Here is a 22,718-nt window from a genome sequence, read left to right as displayed (position 1 = left end):
ACAGACAGCATATATGTTCCCCTATAGTGGAAAATGACTTCCTTTCATATTCTGGAAAAACATAAATCCACCTATCCAACATGTTCTGGTATAATGTAGCATATACAATCAATATCTAATAACAAGGGGGCATCACAGAGGAAAAAACCTTGGTCTTGTCTGTTGACAATGACCTGCGTACGACTACAAGGACTCAAGGAGGTTTTGATTAACCTCGGTTTCATTGCAGTGTTAACAGTTATGAGCTGGAAAATGCCAGCATCATTAAAATTGCCCCAAGCATCATTATAGTGCCCACAAACTTGGCATCATTGTTTCAGTGGAACCGTTCTGAGATCTCTCTACTGATGATGCCATCAAAACAGTGTTCTGGTCTGGTCCACAGCTTTGTGTGAGGAAAACTCTTTGAATGTCAAGTGAAATACAATATAAAAGATTTTCTCATTTATTACATAATCTGTAAACAATTTCCACTTTTGTTTTTTGTATTTGTGCATGAGATTTTATTGTGGTATTGCTCATGCAGAGGCCAACAAGTTACTTTTTACATATTGCAGTGATCTCCCCACTCGCCTGTGCCATAGTACAGTGTGGAAAACTAGCAACTATCATTCTGCTCTATAGTCTCTTCACGTACATAAGGGGGAATGCTGCAGTGGAAGAACACTGGGATTCCCTTAGAGAGATGTGAATAAAAAAACACATAGTCTATGATGACACTATTAATCTAAGTTGACAATCACACCATATTCTGGGGAAAACCAGCTGAATAATGCAGTGAGGGTTGCGTGCTCACGCCAGGACCAGCACTCACAAAAAAGCATTTATTTCGATCATCTTAAAAAAAAAATCTGGTGAGAGAAAACAGCATTGTTTGGGTTATTTTCATATTCTCACTTTCATGTTATTTTCTCAGATCATGCATAAAGACATTAAATTGGATTAAGCAATTTGACTCAGTGATTATTTGCATCTCAGAGACTGAGCATTTTACATTGATATTTAAAACCTCAGAGAATACAAGTATGTTCATGCAAATAATGGCACAGTGCAGCATAACACATGAAAGGCCTGTTTTATAGCATAATGACGATAAGCACAAAGTGATTTACAACAGGAATGGAAGTAATTATGCTGACCGTTTATCTTCACAATATTCTGTAATTGCTGTTTTTATTTGCACACTAAAATATGTTCTCCACTTCTAAAGAAAAGCATTGACACAACTAGTAGTCTAATTAGGGGCAAGAAGACTGTGAGGTACATCCTGTTGCAAGCCACTTTAAATGTAATAAACAAAGACCTTAAGACAGAGTTTACCATAAATTATGTTAAGTAAAAAATAATAAAATGGCTTGTTAGGTGTACAAACCATACACAAATATAGATGTTGTATTGAGGTAGTTACAGTGTAACTCACTGCCTTCCCTACTCTCCTGTTTTTCTCTCTAATCCACAAGGAGCAGGTGTTGCGCACTAATCCCGCCTTTCAGCCCAGCTCTAATTATATATTGATGACATAGCAATCATCAGAACTGGGTGTGATCATAGAATGGAACAGAGACCAGTGCGTGTGTGCGTGTGTTAAAAAGACAGAATAAGGAATAGAGTGAACATGTTCAAACCTAATTATTAACCTAATTATAGATAGAATTATAAAAAAGTGAACTGTGCATAAATAGAAACAAGCACAAAACACACACTTTGCATATGCAAGGATGCATGCGCATACAAAAGTGCTTGTTTTGTAACTCCACAAAATCAAATTGGTCACTTGGGTAGCTCCTGTCCAATATTCCCTGATGTTTCCTCTCCTGTTAAATTGAAATTATTAGGCAGAACAAGAATGTCCAAAGCTGACCTGATCAGCAGAATTAAATTCAACCTTGTGAGAATATCAATATGGTTTGAAGCAATTTAAAATGAACAATTTCGCTCACCAAACCCAGTGCACTGGATAAGATATTGGACATAAGAAATTGTGATGGTTTGGAAAAGACCATCCCTCAACACCAAGCTGTGAGAAAAAAAGGGTTAGAGAAAAGTGCTAGGGTTAGGGTCAGGACAGAGTAAGTGGGGCTTACTATTTCTACTTTGTTAAGTCCGCTCCTGCCATGTATCCGGATGACTAATGCTAGCTAACCTATCTGCAGTTATCAGGCTTATGACAACAAACAACAAGCAAGGGAAGATTAATCAGTGAGCTGACTTTCAGTTTCTACCTTTTCTGCATTGAAACCCATTACTTGGTACCCATGTTTCTGAAGTATGCCATAGTAGTAATATAGTGAAGTGCATATATCCAAGGAGTAGTCAACTAAATGTGTAGGCAGTAAAAAGCAGTAAAAGTCTGCATAAAAATTGACTTAGGAAATGATGCACCACAACCGCAATCATCTCATTGTTACAAAAAAAAAAAAACAGAATGAATGTCCTTGGGCTGCTGCAAGTAACATAGTTCAGTGAGTATTTGTTCCTGAATGTATTTACTGTGGATAGACTGTTTATATAGCAGAGGTTTTATTTGTTTTCATATGTAAGTGATGAAATGTAATTTGCTTAATTCAGGTTTTTGCCTTGTCTTCACACCTTGCTATTTTATTTCCTGGGCATCAAGTCAAATGCAGCTAGGTGGCTAACAGTTAGGTAATTCTATTCACTTGTGGTAAATGATGGATAAATATGCCTTGTGCTTCTCTTCAGCCAGGGGTCAATCCCATAGCACTTGGCAAAAAGGTTACAAATTATGCCCTTGCTATTTGTACAGGGCTACCCTGAAAGCCCTATACATCAATTTGCTCCCCCGCTGACAACTACTATTGTTTCAAACCAGAGGAATTCAGGACTAAAGGTGTTTGAAAATTCATCATAGTAAGGCATAGGTAAGGCTAACCTTGGGAGGAAATGTTCCTGCCTTCCAGGTGCAATTTGTGGAAAATTACAGACTTCTCAGGTAGGTCTGAGGTAGTTCAGTTTTAATTACGGAAACTGACCCTAAATTTGAACTACATATTTAATTTCCAGCCAGTGCATTTATTCTTGAAGATGTACCTAACGACTTTATATTCTGATTTAATATCCACTGTCCGAAAGAAGCATTACAAATTCAAAGGTATTATTCACTTTCCATATTTCAAGGGTTAGATGTATCTACAGGTACATAAAATTAATCATGCATCATATAGTACATGATCAGACTGCATTAAGCTCCCACATTTGGCTAGATGTTGTGTCTGGAAAAAAAGAAAAAAAAAGAAAGAAGAAGCAGATGTTAAGGAAGGGAGATGCTTTCATTTTAATGTAAAGGAGTGAAGCAACAGAGAGTATGATCGAACTAATGACAAGCTCGGTGGAGAGAAACAGTGTGAGGGATTGAATTAACTTTAAGGAGAGAAGCTAATGAGTCCGTGGCGACTGAGAAAAACACTCACGTAGGCTGGCTCATCTCATTAATTGTTTAAACCTGCTAACACATTTAACACTTTCTAGAGCTGCCTCCAAGCCCTTTGAGTCCTGGAGGAAAACCAGTAGACACACAGGACCTGGTATTGTGCTCAGGAGGAAAGCCTGCACAACTCAATGAGAGCTAGTCATTGTGGATGATATGAGAGACCTTTAAACAGACCACATGGTATTTAGCATCTGCACTCTATTTTTTCTCTTTTTGCCATCATTTCAGCTCTGTAAAATCTTTTAAAGCTGTGTCAAGGCTGCTCTGTGGCCAGTTGTCTTGGGCCTAAAAACAGAAGCACAAAGTCTAAACACAACACACAAATAAGACGATGAAAGCAAGAAGTTGACAATAGACCAGAGAAAGCAGCTGAAACACTGCAGAAGTTTTAAGCGGCTCACTTTGTTTGTCTTCACACAGACTCTGGCACGGTTGTCATTTCATTTTTCCAGCAGACGAGCTTTGTGTAGTTGACTTTGGTGCATGTTCAGAGATGAGTGTGAAGAGGCAGAGGCGAGACAAGGATATTTTTTCCTTCTCAAAAGAGTCTACTTTCCATCACATGAATGATTGGTCTGAGTACTTGTAACAATGAAAGGCCATTAAATGATAGAGTTAGAAGTGCTTTGTGTTGGAGTGTTGCACTCACATAACATTTACATCACTATCTTATTCAAATAAAGACTTTATTTCTTATTTAACAATGAAAATATGAAGCCTATACAAATTTAAATGAAACTGGACTTAAATTACCATCGAATAAGAGGCATGTAAGCTGATAGTGTGCTTAAATCTGCGCCGTGCTATTCAATAGGTCATAATATTAACAGCTTGCTTGCCATGCTGACATGAAGTTTTTTATTATTTTTCTTTTTCACAGTTTCAAGAGTGGCGATGGCTGTAGCCTTAATGGAATACTTTAAATGAATCAATCAAAAAGCATGACATAACAATTACTACAAGTCTAGGTATATCGCGACCACTATAAGTTGAGGCTGGACCAAGGCCCAGGCCAGGACCAGCAATGGACTCATGGAAACATTAAACAATTTTATAAATCAATCTAATTCCCGAATGGATGAAATATATATTCAGGCTGATCTGAGGAGAACAAATTGGCCCATGGCTATATCTCACTCCTGCTGCAAGTGTTACTGTGCTAAAGAGGGGGTGCGATAACCAAAGGAACCCCTCCAAGCTTGCAGCATTGGTGAACAGGTTTACCCATCAAACCACTTCCTTTGAACATTCAGTGTATCTAGGGGGTAATGGTAAAAGGTCAAGCATGTATTTTAGTGATAGAGTTACTTTTTTACTTTGATTGCCTCATTCAAGTGGGTGTCAGCCATCCTCAACATGTAAAGATTTATCAGCATTTAAAGTGAATCTACCTTGGCAGATAAACTACATAAAAGAATGCAACACTGACTTATTTTAAATAAAGCCCTTCAGCAACACTTGTTTCTGATTTCCTATAAGCTGTTGCTCAATATGCAGAGGGCTGAGGGGATCCTCACACACTTCAGGCAACAGTTGATACAAATCATGAATTTGCAGAGACAAGATGAAAGCTAGGAGACGGCATCCTCATTTATGGACACTGATTTCCCACTGCTGTTGTAGGAAGCTTTCTGTCAATGAGAAAATACACCCACTCTCTCTCTTTCCTCTCCTCCTTATATCCAGCTGCCCCTACCCTATGTGATAGAAATCTCTTCAATCTGATTAACTGTTTTTGATTTAGCTCATAGGCAGAACAAGCAAAGCCTATAGCCTATAGAAAACAAGCTTTGTCTTCCCATTAGAGATCTACTCTGCAAGTGAGTGAGACTTTATGTGCTGTGTCTGGCACCTGTCAGTGGGTCTGCAGAAGCAGCAGCTTGGATAAATTAAACATGTTACGCTTCATTTGAGCAACCGGGTTGCTATACCCTCGTGACTTTCAGCATCTCTAAAGTGAAAACCTCCAATAAAACACAGCAAGCTTAAACTGAAAAAAGCTAGAACCAAGAAAATTGGCTTATCCCACTATGTCTATGCCATGGTCCATCCATCCATCCATCCATCCATCCATTATCACCCACTTATCGGGGTCGCAGTGGCAAGGTCTACTATCTTTACTGAGTCAAATATGATTCCACTTTAGATAATCAATGAATGAACCGTTGATAAAATACAGTGCTTTGACAAATACAAATGTTATCATGTTTCTGAGCAACACACCTTTTCCACAAGGAACCCTACATTTTCTTGGCTCTTCTGACTGGTGTTAAATTTGTTCTTCTGAGGAGCCAAGGGAAACAGGATTACACATTTATTTGTTTGTCTATCTTTTCTGACCTAGACCAAACAAAGCCAGACAGACGGGTGATTAAGTTGTTTGCTTTCCCATTCACTGACATGAATGAATATAGAGGCAACTGCTCAAAAAAGATGGAATCTTATTATGTGCCATTTGTATGGTTTCTGTGTGACAGAAGAGAAGAGATGAAACACATTTAGAAGGATAATTGCTTTGGTCAATAACGGCGGGTTGCCTGTTTTACATTCCATTATGGGGAGGACGGGCTCTAGGCCGTTTCATCAAGGAGAGATAAATAAAAGGACGGTGGAGCCAGAAGAGACCCATATCCCAGGTAAATGAGTGCTTTATGAGGGAGATTAGTGCAAATCCCTCACACACAGAGCATCGGCACATGTGGGGCGAGGGAGGCTTTCGGATGCAGGCTTGGCTACCTCCATCTCACACATTCCCCCGGCAATCGATCAAAGCCCCAAATCACAGCTGCATACACAGAGAGGAAGGAGTAGGTGAGACAGTATGACAGCCTGGATTGGAGGCTATTGCATTGACAAATGGCAGCTTCATCTGACACAGAGCCACCCGATCATGCTCTTTGGATACAAATATGCACATAAGGTGCATGCATATGTACACACACACACACACACACACACACACACACACACACACACACACACACACACACACACACATTTTCTAAGACACACAATCACCCACAACACAGTGCCCAGAGCACATATAGCAGGGAAGTGAAGCATCTGTGCAACACTATTCTGATTGTATAAACAAGCTCTGGATTCTATCTTCAGTGAGAGCTACTCATTAAACTCTATTAACCTGCAGTACTAATATCTGCAGGGAGAACCAAGTGAGACAAACACACACCTGCTCCATTTAGGGGAATGCATTTCTCATTCCCTCAATGAACATATAGCTCCACCCCAAGCAGCAGTCAGCACTCACTATTACATAAACACATATTCGTACGAACACTACACAGTCATCAACTAAACACAGATGGCAAATTCTCAAAACTCATAGCAAAGAGCCATGAGAAGAAAAGAGAGGGATTCTAAAGAGAGCTGAGAGGTGGGTGCAGGTGATGGAGAGGCCAGAAGAAGATGAAAAAGGAAGAGAAAAAGAGGAGCACGACAGTTTCACCTGACCCGCTTGAGTGCTGCGTGTCTGCTCTATGCATCAGTGATTCATGTACTGCTGTAGCACAGGTATACCACAGTAAAGACAACCTGTGTAGGGAGCAGACTACTCATTAATGGAGCCCCATGTCACGCCTGTATGCCAAACACCATCTGTATTCATTCACTAAGACACACACATATACACGCACACCTCCAAGTTACCCTGGGAGAGTAGAACAAATAAACACCAAGAAAAACTAGAATTTATTTATCTTTAATTTAAAATACAATCAAAATGACAATCCAGTACGTCTGACAAAACATCTCCTATATTCAACCTGCCCCAAGAGCCATCAGCTGAGCGACTGGACTCTATTACACTACAACATAACAATCCCAACAGGGAAAGAATTAATATGTATTGCATTACCAAAGCAACATTCACTGTAGTACAGAAACAATCCCAACAGTGTAATCCACGCCACTTGAGTGCAGAAGCATTTACCATAGTGGAATACAGAATGAAGTGGAGCAAAAATAAGTGAGGTGCGTAGGTGGGCAGCTGTTTGGTACATACCATTGGGACTCTCCTCATCAATGGTCACTATGGTTGCAGGGGGCCCTGGTCTGGACAGCTTACACTCTGTATATGCAAAAAGAAAAATCTAATTAACATAAAAGAAACTCAATTCATGTATGCTATATTTACTATAAATCATTTACTTTGATATCCCTTTAGTATATTGTGCTTCATGGCAGCATTTACATGGCATTACATTTTAGACAAAGCATATCCTCAGCTTACTGTTATTAAATCAACCTTTTCCCAACCGTTTCCCAACCTTTTTGGCTTGTGACTACAAAAAACAATTTCTACTTGGGGATCCTTGTCACATTTCCGATGTTTATAAGGTTTTAGCAGTTCCACCAAAGAGACTTTTACCCTTTAAACTTTTCAGATAGTTTTCTTCAAATGATTGTTTGAGTCCCAAAAAGGTAAAATTCTCCAATGTTTCACCAAAAAAAAGCAATACAGAAAGGCCTTGTTTTTTTTTTTTTTTGGTCTTTTCTCATTTTCCCATTAATCCTTTATGTACTCCAGGTTTATTTTATGATCCACAATAGGGTACAATCTTTAGGTTAGGATCCACTTGACCAAAGTACCTAACTTTATAGTATAAGTATTCAAAATTGCTTACAGTGCTTACAGTACTGATGCCTCTGTATTAAAAAAAGGAGGAAAAGGAAAAGGATTTAAGCACATTTTGCTTCTAATACCTCTCCAACTTTTACTTAAATAGAATTTTGAATGAAGGACTGGTACAGTATTGTCTGAATATAGCCGACAGCAATGATAGAACAACACTGTAAAAATCTTGACATTGTAAATATTTCATTGGTCTGAGGAAATAAACCTCAAAATATTGTTACACTGTGTCTTTCTGTCATGCCATAAGCTGTCACATTGACACATCTTTTTATAGCAGGAGGCATCAATGGCTCCTACCACAAAAAACATCAACAGGAATGGACTGTACGATACTGACACCAGACAAACGGGGTGGTCAAAGCATGTGGCAACATCATAAGCAGAAAGCACTGACGAGAGCAGCTTCACAGATGGAGGTCACAGCAGCTAGATGGTACAAGCACATGGGACACAGGTAATGGCAGCTTGACAGACAGTACCAGATGGGGCAGCAGGCGAGGTGGAGAGGAGGAGACAGGAGGAAAGGAGGTGTCAAGTGTAGAGGAATAGGCGCTGCAAGGCAACGCGCTCTGGAGCTGATGTGAGGAAAGTTCAAGATTAAACGTCTTTCAACAGGGAAGAGAGAGAGGGAGAGAGCGAGATGGTGAAAGCGAACATGGGAATGTAATAAAACAAAAGGAAAAGAGACAACAGATGTTTGCCCTCTTACCCTCATACTGCCAGTCTGAAGGGGTCAAGGGTTAGTGGAGCCAGAGGGAAGCAGAGCAGAAGCATGGAAGAAAAGAAAAGCATGAAACAGTTGGTTGAGGAACAGCTCTGATGTTAGGAGAGGAGAAAAATTAATTAATTATAAAAAAAGAACAGATATTAGAAAATTAGGGAAAAGAGAGGCAGTTTCAGGTAAGATATACAGTAGAAGCCTCTACTACGGTGTATGTTAGTGAACCACACACAGTTTTTACAAATATGGCCAGCGGATCTCTTCTTGCTGCCAATAGCTGCCGGCTGACATTATTACACAAGAGAGGTAGTGGGGTGCATTACAAATATGAATCAATTTAAAAACGAAAACAAATTCTCTCGCTAAATTAAGTGGTACCATGTGCTCTGGAAAAGGAAAAACAGCATGAAAGAGCACTGGCCCACATCTACATATGTTATTCAGCATTCTCCTATTTCTCTTTCTTAGCTTTGCCTCCATCTTGTCAGATATTGAATCTCAAGCAGCTTGCCGTCAGGTGGTATCCGCTTACATTACATGTAATCAGAGATGAGCAGAAAAAAAAGACACATGGTCAGTGACACCACATCAATAGTCAGTGCTATAAAGTTTCACACCCGCCTTCTGTTGCCTGACTTCAGTTGTGCAACTGTGCACCTGTAGCCAAGTGCAAAACAGTGGATAGTTTTCTTATTAAATATGCATGCCCCTGAGCCTCCACTAATGTGGTGGTTTAAAAGTGCATATTAATCAGAGATAAAAACCTTAGGATGTGATGCCGCTGCATTTTTAATCATGGCTGTTTCCAAAGTGCACATAGACACAATAATTAGCAATTAAATACCAATGAAAACCTGAGGCTACAGTACGGAATATTTAATGCAAATCATTGATTTCTTAATCATTTTCATCTCCTTTTTTCCTAATTTAAGTTGTCATTCATATAGAGTTCATGTAGAGCATCTCATATTGCTCCATGAGACTGTCTGTGTGAAAATCCTGTCTCATTATGAGACAAGACAACAATAAGTCGGGAAGCATAATCTAAAATCCTTGAGGAATAATTATCAACACATACTCATCTTGCACTGCTAATTCCTAAGGTGTACTCCCTGTTCATTTTAAGAGTTCTATGATTTTATACCAATTAGAAAACCTGTACCCTTCTGCTGAAGAAATAGCAGGATGAGAGTTTCCGTTAATAGCGACAAAATGAACAGAGCAAGTGGGTCACACCTCGCAATCGGAGACATAAACAACAAGCAAAATCAAAATAAGTATGCAAATCTGCTCTGAGAGAATATACTCTGTGTAAAGTAGAAAGAGTGTGCACATGCATGCGTGTGCGAGTGTGCGGAATAAAAGTTACTTGGGCTTATTTTTGAGAAGCTTTTTAGGGGATCACAGACAGACTGTTTTGTTAGTTTTGCATATGTGTGTTCAGGCACAAATGTGTGTGTGGGTGTAGGTGCGCATGCATGTGTGTAGCTTTAAGTGGTAGTTGTGGCAGTAGGAGAAAAAGATTGCAAAGAGTCTGCTTTGAAGACAAAAGGCAGAACCAAGCAGAGGTAAATAATTGTGCCTCCAGTTGCAGCGCTAACGGCCCTATATTGCGATCAAAGCACAAACATATGTTGCACTGAGGAAGTGAGGCACACACATGCATGTGCATACAAAGTCTGCTCAGTCATATACACTACAAAATGGAAATTATCTCAGCGTCTTGCCAAATTTACACCTTTTAGCAGTGGGCGATATTTTCTAATGACGTTTTACATCAAGCTTTCCTCCCATTAAAAAGCCTTCTAGAACAATAATCCCTCCTGCAGCACTTAAGATAATAATGCAGCATGAAACCTGCAGACCCTTACACATATGTACAGTAAACATACACGATTGGAACTACTTATAGACTAATCCACTCATCTGGAAGACCATGACCAATCCAAAAAAGCTTCATCCTTGATTTAGGAAGAAAAATGGTAGGAGAACCAGAGATAATTTGGCGTGTCAAACTGCAAGAGCCAAGCTTTTAATATTATGGAAATGTGGAGAATGTGCACCAGGTTTATATGTGCCTTTATCTCCTATTCTTATAAACAAAATTTAGCTGGTTATTATATATATTTTTAAAAATATTTTATTAATACTTAATATCCAATAATAATCAATAGTGACACAAATGGGATCAGATCAGACTCAAACCCTTGGCCGCTGCAGCAAGGACTGGGCCTTGGTACATGGGCTCTACTAGGTGAGCTATCTGAACACCCTGGTTATAGTTTTTTTCCTTGAACACATCTATGCAGAAATATTCAGTTATAGTCATAGCGCCACCTACTGGCAACACAAAATCATGTGTTTCATACTTTCATGTACTACTCATAGCAGGTTGATCAGAAGACTCTTAAGACATTGATGATGATATGTTATGAATCTTGTGAATATTTGCTGAAAGCTGTTGCTGTGGCAACAAGGTAAATGTTGATGTTAACTTTTTACAGTTGATGACAGTTTTAGTAGGCTAAACATCCTCCCAACCTCGTGAAACTTGGCACACATGTCACAAGTGACATAATTTCACTTCTGATATTGGTCTTGTGCATGGGTGTGGCAAAATGGCTCCATAGCGACCCCTAGAAGATTCCAACAAAGCAGCCCCGGCGGCATGTTTCAACTAGATATGAAAATTGGTAGGCAAACGTTTCATGTCCAGACGAACAAAAAAGCCTCTTGGACCTGTGTGCTAACTCAGTACAGAGTCGGTGGTTTTTAATTTCGTGGTAATTGGCAATTTGCACATGTTGTATTTTAACTAAGTCCTCCTAGAGAATTGATTTGATCAACTACAAATTTAGTCAGTGCAATCTAAAGACCATTACAATTAAAAGTTGTGCTCTTTGTTACTGAGCGTTAAATGGCGTGTCCAAGGCTTGGTGTTGAATTTAGATGTTTTTCCAGGTAGCAGGAATGTAACTTCAGTATACATTATCAAGTCTGCGCCAAACTTCACATGTTTGATAAGGGTCCTGCCCTAAACACATACACACACATGCCAAACTGGAAACAGGAAGTAAGCCACATATGGCAATCATCTGAAATTTGTCTTTCACATGACAGGCGGGGCGCGAGGGCCCCCTTCCCCCCCTTAATTTTTGTTTTTCCCCCAAAAATATAAAAAAAAACCCCCCAAAAAAATTAAAAAAAAAAAAAAAAAAAAAAAAACTTTTTTTTATATCTATTTGTGTAGCAGGCGGTAGAATTGACATGGGTGTTCTGTTTCTCTATTTGTTAATCAGAATAAACAGAGGTCAACCGTGAAAAGATCCTGGGGTTAATGGTGTCTCTCTATCACAACAACCCAATGCAGAAGCCCACCAGTTACATATGTACACAGTAGCTATGTTAGGATACATGTCTGAAATGCAGAGTAATACGGAAAAAAAAAAAAGTGTAGAGTGTAAATATTCAGTGAGATGTGCCCCTGTCAGTCTGCACGAGGGAATGTGTCTATCTTATGATGAAATGTGACGCAGTTGTTTAAAATTGTAACCAGTCAAAAACAACACAGAGGAGAAGTGGGAACAGGATGAAAAACATAGTTGATCACACGGCTCAGAACAGGATATGCAGCAAAATGGGGAGCTCGCATATGACGTCTGTGGACTTTCAACAAGTCTGTTCAACAGGCTTGGGGTTGTGTGTGTGTTTTTAACTGTAACCCAATTTAAGAACAGAAAGTATCTGCCTCTTATCAGCTTTACGTCTCCGGTAAAATGCTCTGGTTGCATTGAAAGGGGGTGGGTGAATGCTTGAGCTATTGTGTAGATATGAAAACAGCACTTACACCTAAGGTTTATTGCATTGGAAAGAGCTGTAGGCCTTGGTCTAGATAGAAATCAATACCATTACAACAGAAGAAGCTAGTGGTGAGACACCATGTGCTAGTAGAGTAAATAAATATTCCACAGTTTTCAGATTCAGTAAATAACTAACTATAACTATATTACGATAATTTCTTGACGTGGTTAAAGCAAATAATAATTGGTCAATACCTATGGGTACTGTTTGATGATAAAGGCTGGAATGCAACATGAGATTGAATTCTTGCTTACAACCTTGTCTTGTGTAATGATAATACATTTCCTGAAATCTTAAAATTCATTATAATATGTTTCTAAAACCTATGTTTGTCAATTGTTGTATCAGCAGTGTAAAAAGATGCAGTTTGCTTGGTTGCTAAACACGCAAGGTTACAAGAAAACTTGTTTACTCTTGGCCAATACTGGGTATCTCTCTCTCTCTCTCTCTCTCTCTCTCTCTCTCTCTATATATATATATATATATATATATATATATATATGTGTGTGTGTGTGTGTGTGTGTGTATTTGTGTTTGTAATATTTACGAACTTACAGAAGGTGTTCAGCACATTCACAAGCCAAACAGTTGAGGAGACAAAAGTAAAGCCCAGATAATTAAGTCCAGTCAAAAAAACATTGCAAGTCAGTCTGCAGACTGTTTGATGTTCATACTATATATTTTGCCAAAGGTACCAAAGGTACATGACTTCAAAGCCAACAATTTGATTAAACTTATTTTTATCTCACACTGCAGGAGCATTTGAGGGTAACTTTTTTGTTGGTTTGTTGCAATGTTATTCCAAGTTGGCTTCACATAGGAGATTTAAAATGAGGAGAATCATGACAAATGCAACAAGCAGAATTAAATCACTCATAATCAGGGCATTGTACACTTCTGAGGTCTAATGCAAATATAATCAAAATCTTCTAACTTTGATGTTGGGGTAATTCCCTCTCACCTAAAGAGGTCTTCTCACTAATCAACGTAACAATGTTGACATGACGCAGTAAAGCTTCAATTACAGAATGATTACTGCGTACCTCACAGAGGAATCAGGTGGAAAACAAAATTTGCAAGTAAACTTCAATCATTTTGTAGAATGCTTGTTATTGAACAAAACAAAATGTTTCCTTGCAAAACCACTACATTGTTCAGAGTTGAGCAGAATGTATCAGATAATGCAACTGAAACAACATTCGTGTTTAACATTGTCCTTTTTTAACAGCAACTGTTTAACACTTTTAAACATTCTCCGCTCTACATTAAGTTCTGATATCGACATTTTCAAATAAAGTCATTATGACTCAATGAATCAAACTGGTTAAAGGAGATGAGTTTCATTTTGGCATATGCATTGGTAGGAATAATTTAATAGGCAACTAAAAAGTGTTCTGGGGAACGCAATGAGTGTCTACATACTCCTACATTGGAGAAAATGAAAGCTTTTATATGCACTACCAATATATAGGTTTTTTTCTATACATAGTTATTTCATTATACTTTTCAAATGAGACAGTCTGAGATGCAGAAAATCTCCTAAGCAATTCATTTCTTTACAAGGCAGCTCATCGACTGCTATATTACTGGAGCAACAAGGCAGTGGCAAGATGAATTCTGCTCACTGACATTTAGTTTCAAAAGGCATTTTTACCTGCCACTCGATTCAATAGCCTGTGCTTTCCTGTGGCTTCATCTGCAAAAGCACCTTTTTAGCAACCAATAAATCAAACTGCTGTTCCTTGGGAGTGGAGATCTAAAAGGAAGAAAAAAAAGACCTTAAAGGACAACTAACCTAACAAACAATATGGTCCAAGAGGCTGCACTGTCTCAATTAATCTGACACACCTTTACAACAAACCTACAAAGGAATCAGAGGTTTCTTATTTAGATAACGAAGAAATTAAATTCATTTCACAAGCTTCAGTGAAACAAGCTTGCCATCTCTAGATGTGGGCACTCACTCAATAAAAATTGTCAAAGGAGGGGAAGCAAAGAAAGAGAGGTAGAAAGAGAAAGATTCTTGAGAACAGGCAGATGCAACAACGTAAGAACTAATTTATCATCCTTTAGATGGATGGCAAACTGCCAATTCAAGGTTCCTCTCATCATAAAACGTCTCACACTATACTGTATGTCCATATGCAATCATAAATGCTTCTGCCCTTTCATATAAATATCAGGCTCTGTGTGATGGTAGGAAAAGGTCTAACATAACCTATGGAGAGCTCCTCCTGCAAGGACAGGAAATGTGGATGAGATCATTTATCTTCTTTTGGCCACGATACCAGTGGTCCACCTGAGGGAGGGATGTCTGCTGACCTCTGCTTTGACCAGCATCTACTTAAAAAACTTCAAGGTTGGAGGTTAAAGTTATGACTAATCCCTGGGGTGGCAGGCAGCCCAGGACAGGGATGAGAGCAGACAGAGCAAACAGGGACACTGTTTTAATTTCCCAGTTGGATTGATAGAGTTTATTTTGCATGGATCCACGTCCAGTGGGGCAGAGGGGCATTCTGGGACAGGTCCAGTCGGACCTGGCAAAAGACGGTCAGACTGACAAAGGGCAGCTGTCCAGTGTCATTCATTGCCAGGTAATGGCTGCTCATCGGGAGACAGCAGGTCAAAACAGATGAGCAGTCTGTGTTATAGTAAGGAGGCTGAGGCCAGTTGTCCACAGGGGTTAGCTGTCAAAGCTGTGCATTACAGTTCACATCATACAGTAAAGGTCCCTTCTGGTTCTGAGTATACTCCACTCATATCTTTGTCATGTCTCAAAGACTTTAAATGTCAGTGATTTTTGTACCGTTCATATTGTAGATTGTTTTTTGCTTTAAACTCCATAATGTCTCCTTGATACATGTATATTATATAGGGTATGTGTATCTATTAAGACACGGAGGGCTAAATACTAAATACAAACACCCCTTAACATTATAAACCTCACAAAGGCAGCACGTATTGCATGTTTTTGTATTTAATTGCATTATAATGTGCGAGTGTTTCTTTAATTATCTCAGACCCTTTTATTGTAGGTTTCCCTTACATGTAAGTAATATGTCATGACAGCTATGGCTTTAATACAACAGTTACCAGATAATTACATTTTAATGCTACAGGCACATTTCAATTAGTTTAATTGATCATTTCTTTACAAAAATAATAAAAGATAAAGGGTGCTCTTGGCTGCCTGCAGATGTGCAGAGCTAAGTAACATAAACACATTTTTTTTTATCAGTAATTCCTAAATAGCCAACAACTATCACATCCTGGAATGAGTTGCCTAACACATTCAAATTAAACAATTCAATTGCAGTCAAAGGCAATTCTGTTTTGAACTGACTTTATTAGCACTTTATTAGCTAGCCATGGAAGTGGATCTACATAGCTTATTAGCCAGCTTGTCAACCACAATGTGTAATTGACTTGTTAATTGAAAACATGAATACCAGCTCCATTCTGAGTGGTAAGTTTTTTTAAAATAGTCTTTTTAGAGTTAAAGTTGACATTTTCAATGCACGTTCCCTTGCATCTTTTTCTACCGAATTGGAACCAAGACCCTCTACTTTACTTATAGTTTTTCATCGTTTTGTTCATTGTAACATTAGTATATCATGTTATCGACTAATCTTTTGCAAACGGATTACTGTATAACCATCAAGGACAAATATCCTATATGTGTAAAAGATTAATCAAATGTAGCTGAAGATCATAAAACATGTTAGAAAAATCATTTTGAATGCAGTAACTACATATAGGTAATGGTTTGGTTTGTGAAAAAAGTGGATTTATTCCAGTTTATGTATGATTAAACCAATTCTTTATAAAAACTTCACTTGCCTACATACTTTAATAGCAATATTAATTTTCACATGTGCAAAGCAACAGAAGCCAAGTATCTGAATCTAATAATATGTTTTCTTTATGGTGAAGGAATTGTTGCAGCTTTAATGTTACGTGACTGCAGTTTCCAAAGACAACAGATCTAATGCAGTTACACATCAAGCAGCTAATTATCTTAGAATTCAACAACTTAACATACAATGTGAATCTATCAAGGAATCTCTCTATTCTTTTATTGTTAACAACCAAAAATCTTGCAGCACAACCCTCTTACATGTAGGCATTCAGCCCTTCACCATTCCCTTACTTGAGAGGAAAAAACAGCTAAATCGATGCGGAGACACACAGTGTTATGTGCTTCTTCTTGCAGCATGTCTATGTTTGGCACAAGAAATGCAATCACTGCCTCTGTCTCACTCCATCTCTATCTCTCCAAATCTCTCATCATTAGAAGTGTGGGTCTCTCTGTGGGGCTTCTCGCTGTAATTGTGTGTATGTACTTATTTTTAAGGGTCACACGAGGGGTAGAATGTGTCGGTGTGAAAAGGAAAGCAGATGGGAGACAGGGAGTGTGTGTGTGTGTGTGTGTGTGTGTGTGTGTGTGTGTGTGTGTGTGTGTTTTTTTGGGGGGGGCAGGATTGTAATGGTGGCGAGAGAAGAGATAGAGGTGGAAATGAATTCTTGCAACGTCATGTAAATCATTAGTGGCTGATAATGGAGGAGAGAAGGGGATTACTTTACTGATGTGTAATCCCTTGTAGAAGCTCCCCGTCCTACTCTTTTTCAGACTCATTGCTGCCAATCTTTGTCTCTCTGTGAGGTTAACCACACAGGCAGGAGGGCAAAGGGTACAATCACACCCCCTGTGAACAGTTCAGCATGCACATGCTCACATACAGAGCTCCAGTATGGGCCTATTGGTACAAACCCCAGATAGAACGGGGCCCTGTTTTACCAAGTGTGCCCCCTCCCTTCTTTTGCTGCCCAGAGCCTGATTACAGCCTACTGGCGGAGAGATTAAAACCCTCCCCCTTCCCTCCGTCACTCCACTGCTCCCCCACTCCACAGGCTTCTGCTGCAGCCAGACACAGTCTGCACATCTGGCCCCTAATCAGACAATCCCAAAAATAGACAAACAATTGTGGGTCAGAATGGATGTGCAGATGGGAAGGGAGTGAGACAGGCAGAGGTAGGGAACTAGTGTGAGAGAGGTAGGCTGATGTCACGTGGCAGAAGTGTCCACAGGCATATCAACTAATCCTCACCTCACCACACACACAAATAGCATGTCTGAGTGTACGTACATGCATTTGACATCTGGATTTAGCGATGGAGGGATTTAGAGGTATGGACAGCCTACATCTGTCCACTCCGCTCTGGATTGAAGTTTGTCCTTTCATTACCATTTGTTAAACTGCTAGGCGTATCAGTCTCCACTCACGCAAGGATCGATGGACATGCACGAGGTTCACTGCAGGGTAGACCGCACATGTGCAGTCAAAAACAAATCTGTGTTGAGAAAGACAACGTGAGCCTACAGTACAGTGGAGTTGCAGTCAGATGATGCGAGTAAGGGGAAGAAAATGAAATCGCACATAGAAAGAGGATTAATGAAAAATTTAAGCAGAAACGTGTTATGGAAAGGAATGAAGGGGCAGCATTCTGAGGGAATGTGCAAGGAAAAATGCAAGAGACAAACCAAAACAGAAAGAGAACATTCCTTGAATTTTCATAAAGACACTCTGATGCTTACTGGAAATTGCTGGTCGCATCACTCCACAGCTCAATGCCATCTAAACATTTCTGGTTGCTATTTTCATTTGATAGACGGACAACAAACAAGTTGACAGAGCCAAAAGCCAAGGGCGCAGAATAGGGAGATTTATGAGTGAAAAGATGAGCGATGTGGCGTTGAAGGAGGTGAAAATCCCTCCTCAAACCAAGTTCATCACTGGGTGACACTGGATGGTGAAAGGAGGCAACAACAGCATCCACATTTGCACTCACCCCTCAGATCACAACAACCCTGATATACTCTGTTCTGATCCAATCAGAGCTCATTTGCACGCAGGGTAACTATTGCTAATCCCCCAATCTTCTAATTATTTCTGTGGGCAACTAGTCAAATTACAGGCTGCAGCCACATCTATAATCATCAGAACGATCCCCCCCCTTTATAACACAGTCACAGTACAATGTCAGGACAGTTTTTGATCATATATAATTATCGATCATAGAGTATAGATCAATGATATTCAACGGGGCAGATAATAAATGTAGGGTTATTTGAAAATCACTGTGCTATCTCAAGTAACAGAGTTGCTTTTAAAGAACCAGTGTGTAGGATTTAGTGGCACCTAGCAGTGACTGCAACCATTTTGAATACAACTCCAGCATGTACAAGAAACTACGGCCGCCGCGGAGTATCAGTGTTTGCTTTAACATGGCCACTTCTGTGGAGGATCCACTGCTTCTGTAAATTAAAATGGCTCACTCAATGGTAATGAAAACACAATTCTTATTTTCAGGTGATTATATACTAATGAAAACACTATGGATATTATACTCCATATCTGCCAATAGATCCTCCTAAATGACACACTCTGGACCTTAAAAGCATTATCCTTCCAGCTATATCATTTAGGCATACCTGTTTAGCTTAAAGGAAACAAGAAAGCTGTTAGTTGTGGTATGAATGAGTAAAAATTTGAAAGATAAAAAATGCATTTTGTTAAGAGTCCTGATCCATGTTTTATTTTGTTTCTTTTTTGTGGAGATATTAAGTGGGATGGCATACACAGTACTGACTATTCCAGAGGATGACAATACACCAGTGATGATAACTTAAAGGAACACATCCTTAGGTTAATTCCAAGAATCAGGCATTTATTGTTTTTTTCCATTTCAGAACAGTTTCAAACTGATTTAATAACCCTGAAATTAAACTTAGATACAACAAATAAATAGATTTTGTACGAAATGTAATACCGCCCAGATTACATGTATTATAAACACAATGATATATCTGCTTATAGGAACGATTTTTGTGGTATTATTCAGGCACCCACAGCACTTGAAGGTTCGGGTTAGGGAAAGATTGTGGTATTGGATTAATACGGCAAAAGTCAAAAACATGTTTACTCTTCACCAAGGTGTACTTGTTGACTAAACCTAGCAAGACTCAGGGTGGGTTACTGGGGTCACAATCCTGCTCTTTCAACCACACCAACCTTCTCCCTACAACTAGTGTGGGGCACACACAGGTTCCACACAAGAAAAAAAGTTGCCAGGGAACATTACATTTCCCCTTAGAAAGCAAATGTGACCTGCTCCATCATTTTGAGTCACTTTGACCCAGAAACACATTTTGAGTTTTCTTCATGGCTGTAAAGAGGAAAGTCTCAGCTTTATGGCGATACCAAAATTATTTTTCTACTCCAAAAATTGTATGAGACTCGCCCTTCCAAAGGTTGACTGTCACCAAACCTTGTTTTTGAGAAAAAGCGCTCTAAAGATAGCAATCAACTCAATTCCAAATTAATTGAAAGACATTTTTAGACAGTTTATATTCAAATAAATAAACTTTACTGCTTTACTGCTTTACATAATTATAATCAGAGACATTGTATGCTACCATCGGGTCAGCCACGAGTGGAATATCTTCCTCCTCGCCTCCGTCACACTCACTTTCTTCGCCATCACGATCGGAGCCGGCCGGTGTCGGTAGCGCAAAATACCGGAGGTCGAGCCGCCGCTGTCACTCTCACTCTCAGCTGCCGGTGCGGTGAAAAAGTCCGTAATAAGGTCGATCCAGTTGTCGTAGCATGTCTTACAAGAATTGAATTTAAAAGTCGAGCAATTTCGTCGTCGCCAAAATTAATTTTGTCTAGGTTGTCAATCAGTCAATCAGTCAATCTGTCTCCGTGTCCAACTGACAGTTGACAGATGACGTAGATGACACAAACACGCTAGCCAGTGTTTTGAACTCTGACACCTGTTTCGTTTTATTTATGCTAGCTATATTTATCCTTTGTATTTTACATTAATTTTGACATGGTATGAAAGCTGAGACTTTATTTAATTAGAAACATGTAAAAACTGAAAATAGACCAAAAACGATTTTCTTGTAAAAACGTGTTTCTACACAAACGGGCCGCTGCGACATCCGACTCATTTTGATGGAACGCGTCACAAATTAGAAAAATAATATTAGAAGTAGGGATGGGGCCGATCCGATCCGGTATCGGGACCGATACCAGCGTAATTCACGGATCGGAATTTCCCGATCCAACCTGCGGAGATATCTGTTCCATGAGCCATGTCTGCGCTTCAACGTTGTCTGCTGAAATGACTCCACAAGTGATTCCTGCCGACCAGTCTACTAGCTGGCTGCAAACTGTGGAATGGATTTCCTAAACGGAGGCGCGGCTCAATGTGACACAGAGTTATGAGACACGCCCCGGCTCAGGAAATCCATTCCGCAGTTTGCAGCCAGCTAGCAAAGCCGCGATTCAGAGAGGCGGAAGCTCCCTCGCATCGTTCAACCTACGAACGCAATCAAACATTTAAAAACGCACCACGCGAAAAAGCACAAGGATTTTTTTAGCCAGGGGGCAGGAAGATAAAAGGAGCTGTCAGCAATCACTTCTGGAGTCATTCCAAAAACAAGGTAAACTCCAGGCAGACAACGTGAAAGATGTTTACACTTATTGCACTTTTCTTATATTTCAAATGTTTGACATTTTGGGAATTTAATAAATATTGACATGACAATACATTTGAAACCCTTACAGTTGCATATTTATTTTCAGGATGGGATTTTTCCTGTTGACAGGATTTCCTGTTTTTCTGACTTCCTTTTCTGACCTTATACTTACCTCAAGTTGCCTTTTGGGACATACATGCATACATACGTACATATCATACTTGCCTGTTGGGAGGAGTTTATTTCAGCCTCATATAAAATCAACAATAATGATAATAATAATAGTAAAGCAAACAGAGCTCTGGTATCAGAATAGTATTGGTATCGGCAGATATCCAAATTCAGGAATTGGGATCGGATCGGAAGTGAAAAAATGTGGATCGGTGCATCCCTAATTAGAAGTAATTAGAACAGACAGGGTTGAATTGAAACTCTGAGGGATAAGAAAGGAGAAAATATGTTCCTTTACCTGCATAACAGACTCTGGAATGTTAAAAAAAAAAGACTCAATGCGTCTTTATTGAACACATTGAACATGACAACCAGAAATGACAAATTAAAGAATATTGTCATTATGTGTCTATATTAAAATCATTTCACATATCACACGCTGCTTGAATTTTCCATGGCAACAACTACACTTGCTGCCCTACAGTGTTGACAATAACACTGACACATAAGCTACATTAGTGTGCATTAGCTCAAGTAAACACAAGTTTCTTGAAGCAGAGATTTATTTTACCACAAGATCTACTTAATACTGATCTTTTTTTTCTGTATGTCAAGCAACACCCTCCGAAGCTTTGATAAACTGTCTCGTCAAATGAACAATACGTTTGTGTACTAATGCCATCACAAGTTGTGAAAGAAATTACCCACTAGGACTGGGCAATTGAACAAATATATATTATTGGCAATTTTATTTAGCTAATTGAATAGTCTGTCTCCAAAGAACGAGAGCCACTGCACAGCAACAGACTGTTAGATGGTTAGATACCAGAGTAACCAAGAAATGGGGTAGCACACACACATGAAAATATATCAGTAATCACTGGTTGTTGGGCTGATGGTTGGCAAATCTTAACATATCGCCCAACCCTATTACCCTCAAAACCATATTCCATAGGGCTGTACTGTTCCACAGCTGTTTTGTTTTGGGTCAGTGGTTTCCTGACTCCACATAACAACAACATTAATGTAGTCAGAGCCGTTTTCATCGCAAAGGGAATCCACAAGGAACTCGTTCACCTTTAAAGACTCAGTCAGTCATACAGTAAATCATTTCTCTGCTAAAATGATATCATACAATCCCATGAAGCAAACCTCTCAAAATAACATCTTAATTCAAATGACAGTAAGCAGAGATTATACTCTTATCTAAAAATGCTTTCATATTAGTGAGCTTGTCAAGGAAAGCTGGGAAGCAGGAAAGGGATGAAAAGAGGAAGGAAATTGACCTGAATTATGTGCAATATTGCCACAC

The 22,718-nt window shown here is 39.2% G+C and overlaps 1 protein-coding gene across 3 annotated transcripts in view; it reads right to left on the bottom strand.

Annotated features, from left to right (window-relative positions):
- pcdh15a (protocadherin-related 15a) overlaps positions 1–22,718 on the bottom strand; it is a 212,625-nt gene that overhangs the window by 124,240 nt on the left and 65,667 nt on the right. For all 3 annotated transcript variants that reach the window (XM_051376201.1, XM_051376212.1, XM_051376221.1), the window contains exons 4-5: positions 8,815–8,829; positions 7,473–7,538 (exon numbers count right to left, since the gene is read on the bottom strand). In XM_051376201.1, coding sequence (XP_051232161.1) covers positions 7,473–7,538; positions 8,815–8,829 — 81 coding nt within the window. The remainder of the gene's footprint in view (positions 1–7,472; positions 7,539–8,814; positions 8,830–22,718) is intronic.

The sequence above is a fragment of the Dicentrarchus labrax genome, unplaced genomic scaffold (genome assembly GCF_905237075.1).
Source record: "Dicentrarchus labrax unplaced genomic scaffold, dlabrax2021, whole genome shotgun sequence".
In the NCBI taxonomy this organism is placed as follows: Eukaryota; Metazoa; Chordata; class Actinopteri; family Moronidae; genus Dicentrarchus; species Dicentrarchus labrax.
The sequence above is the reverse complement of the archived record's forward strand: the minus strand, read 5'-3'. Positions and strand labels throughout refer to the sequence as shown.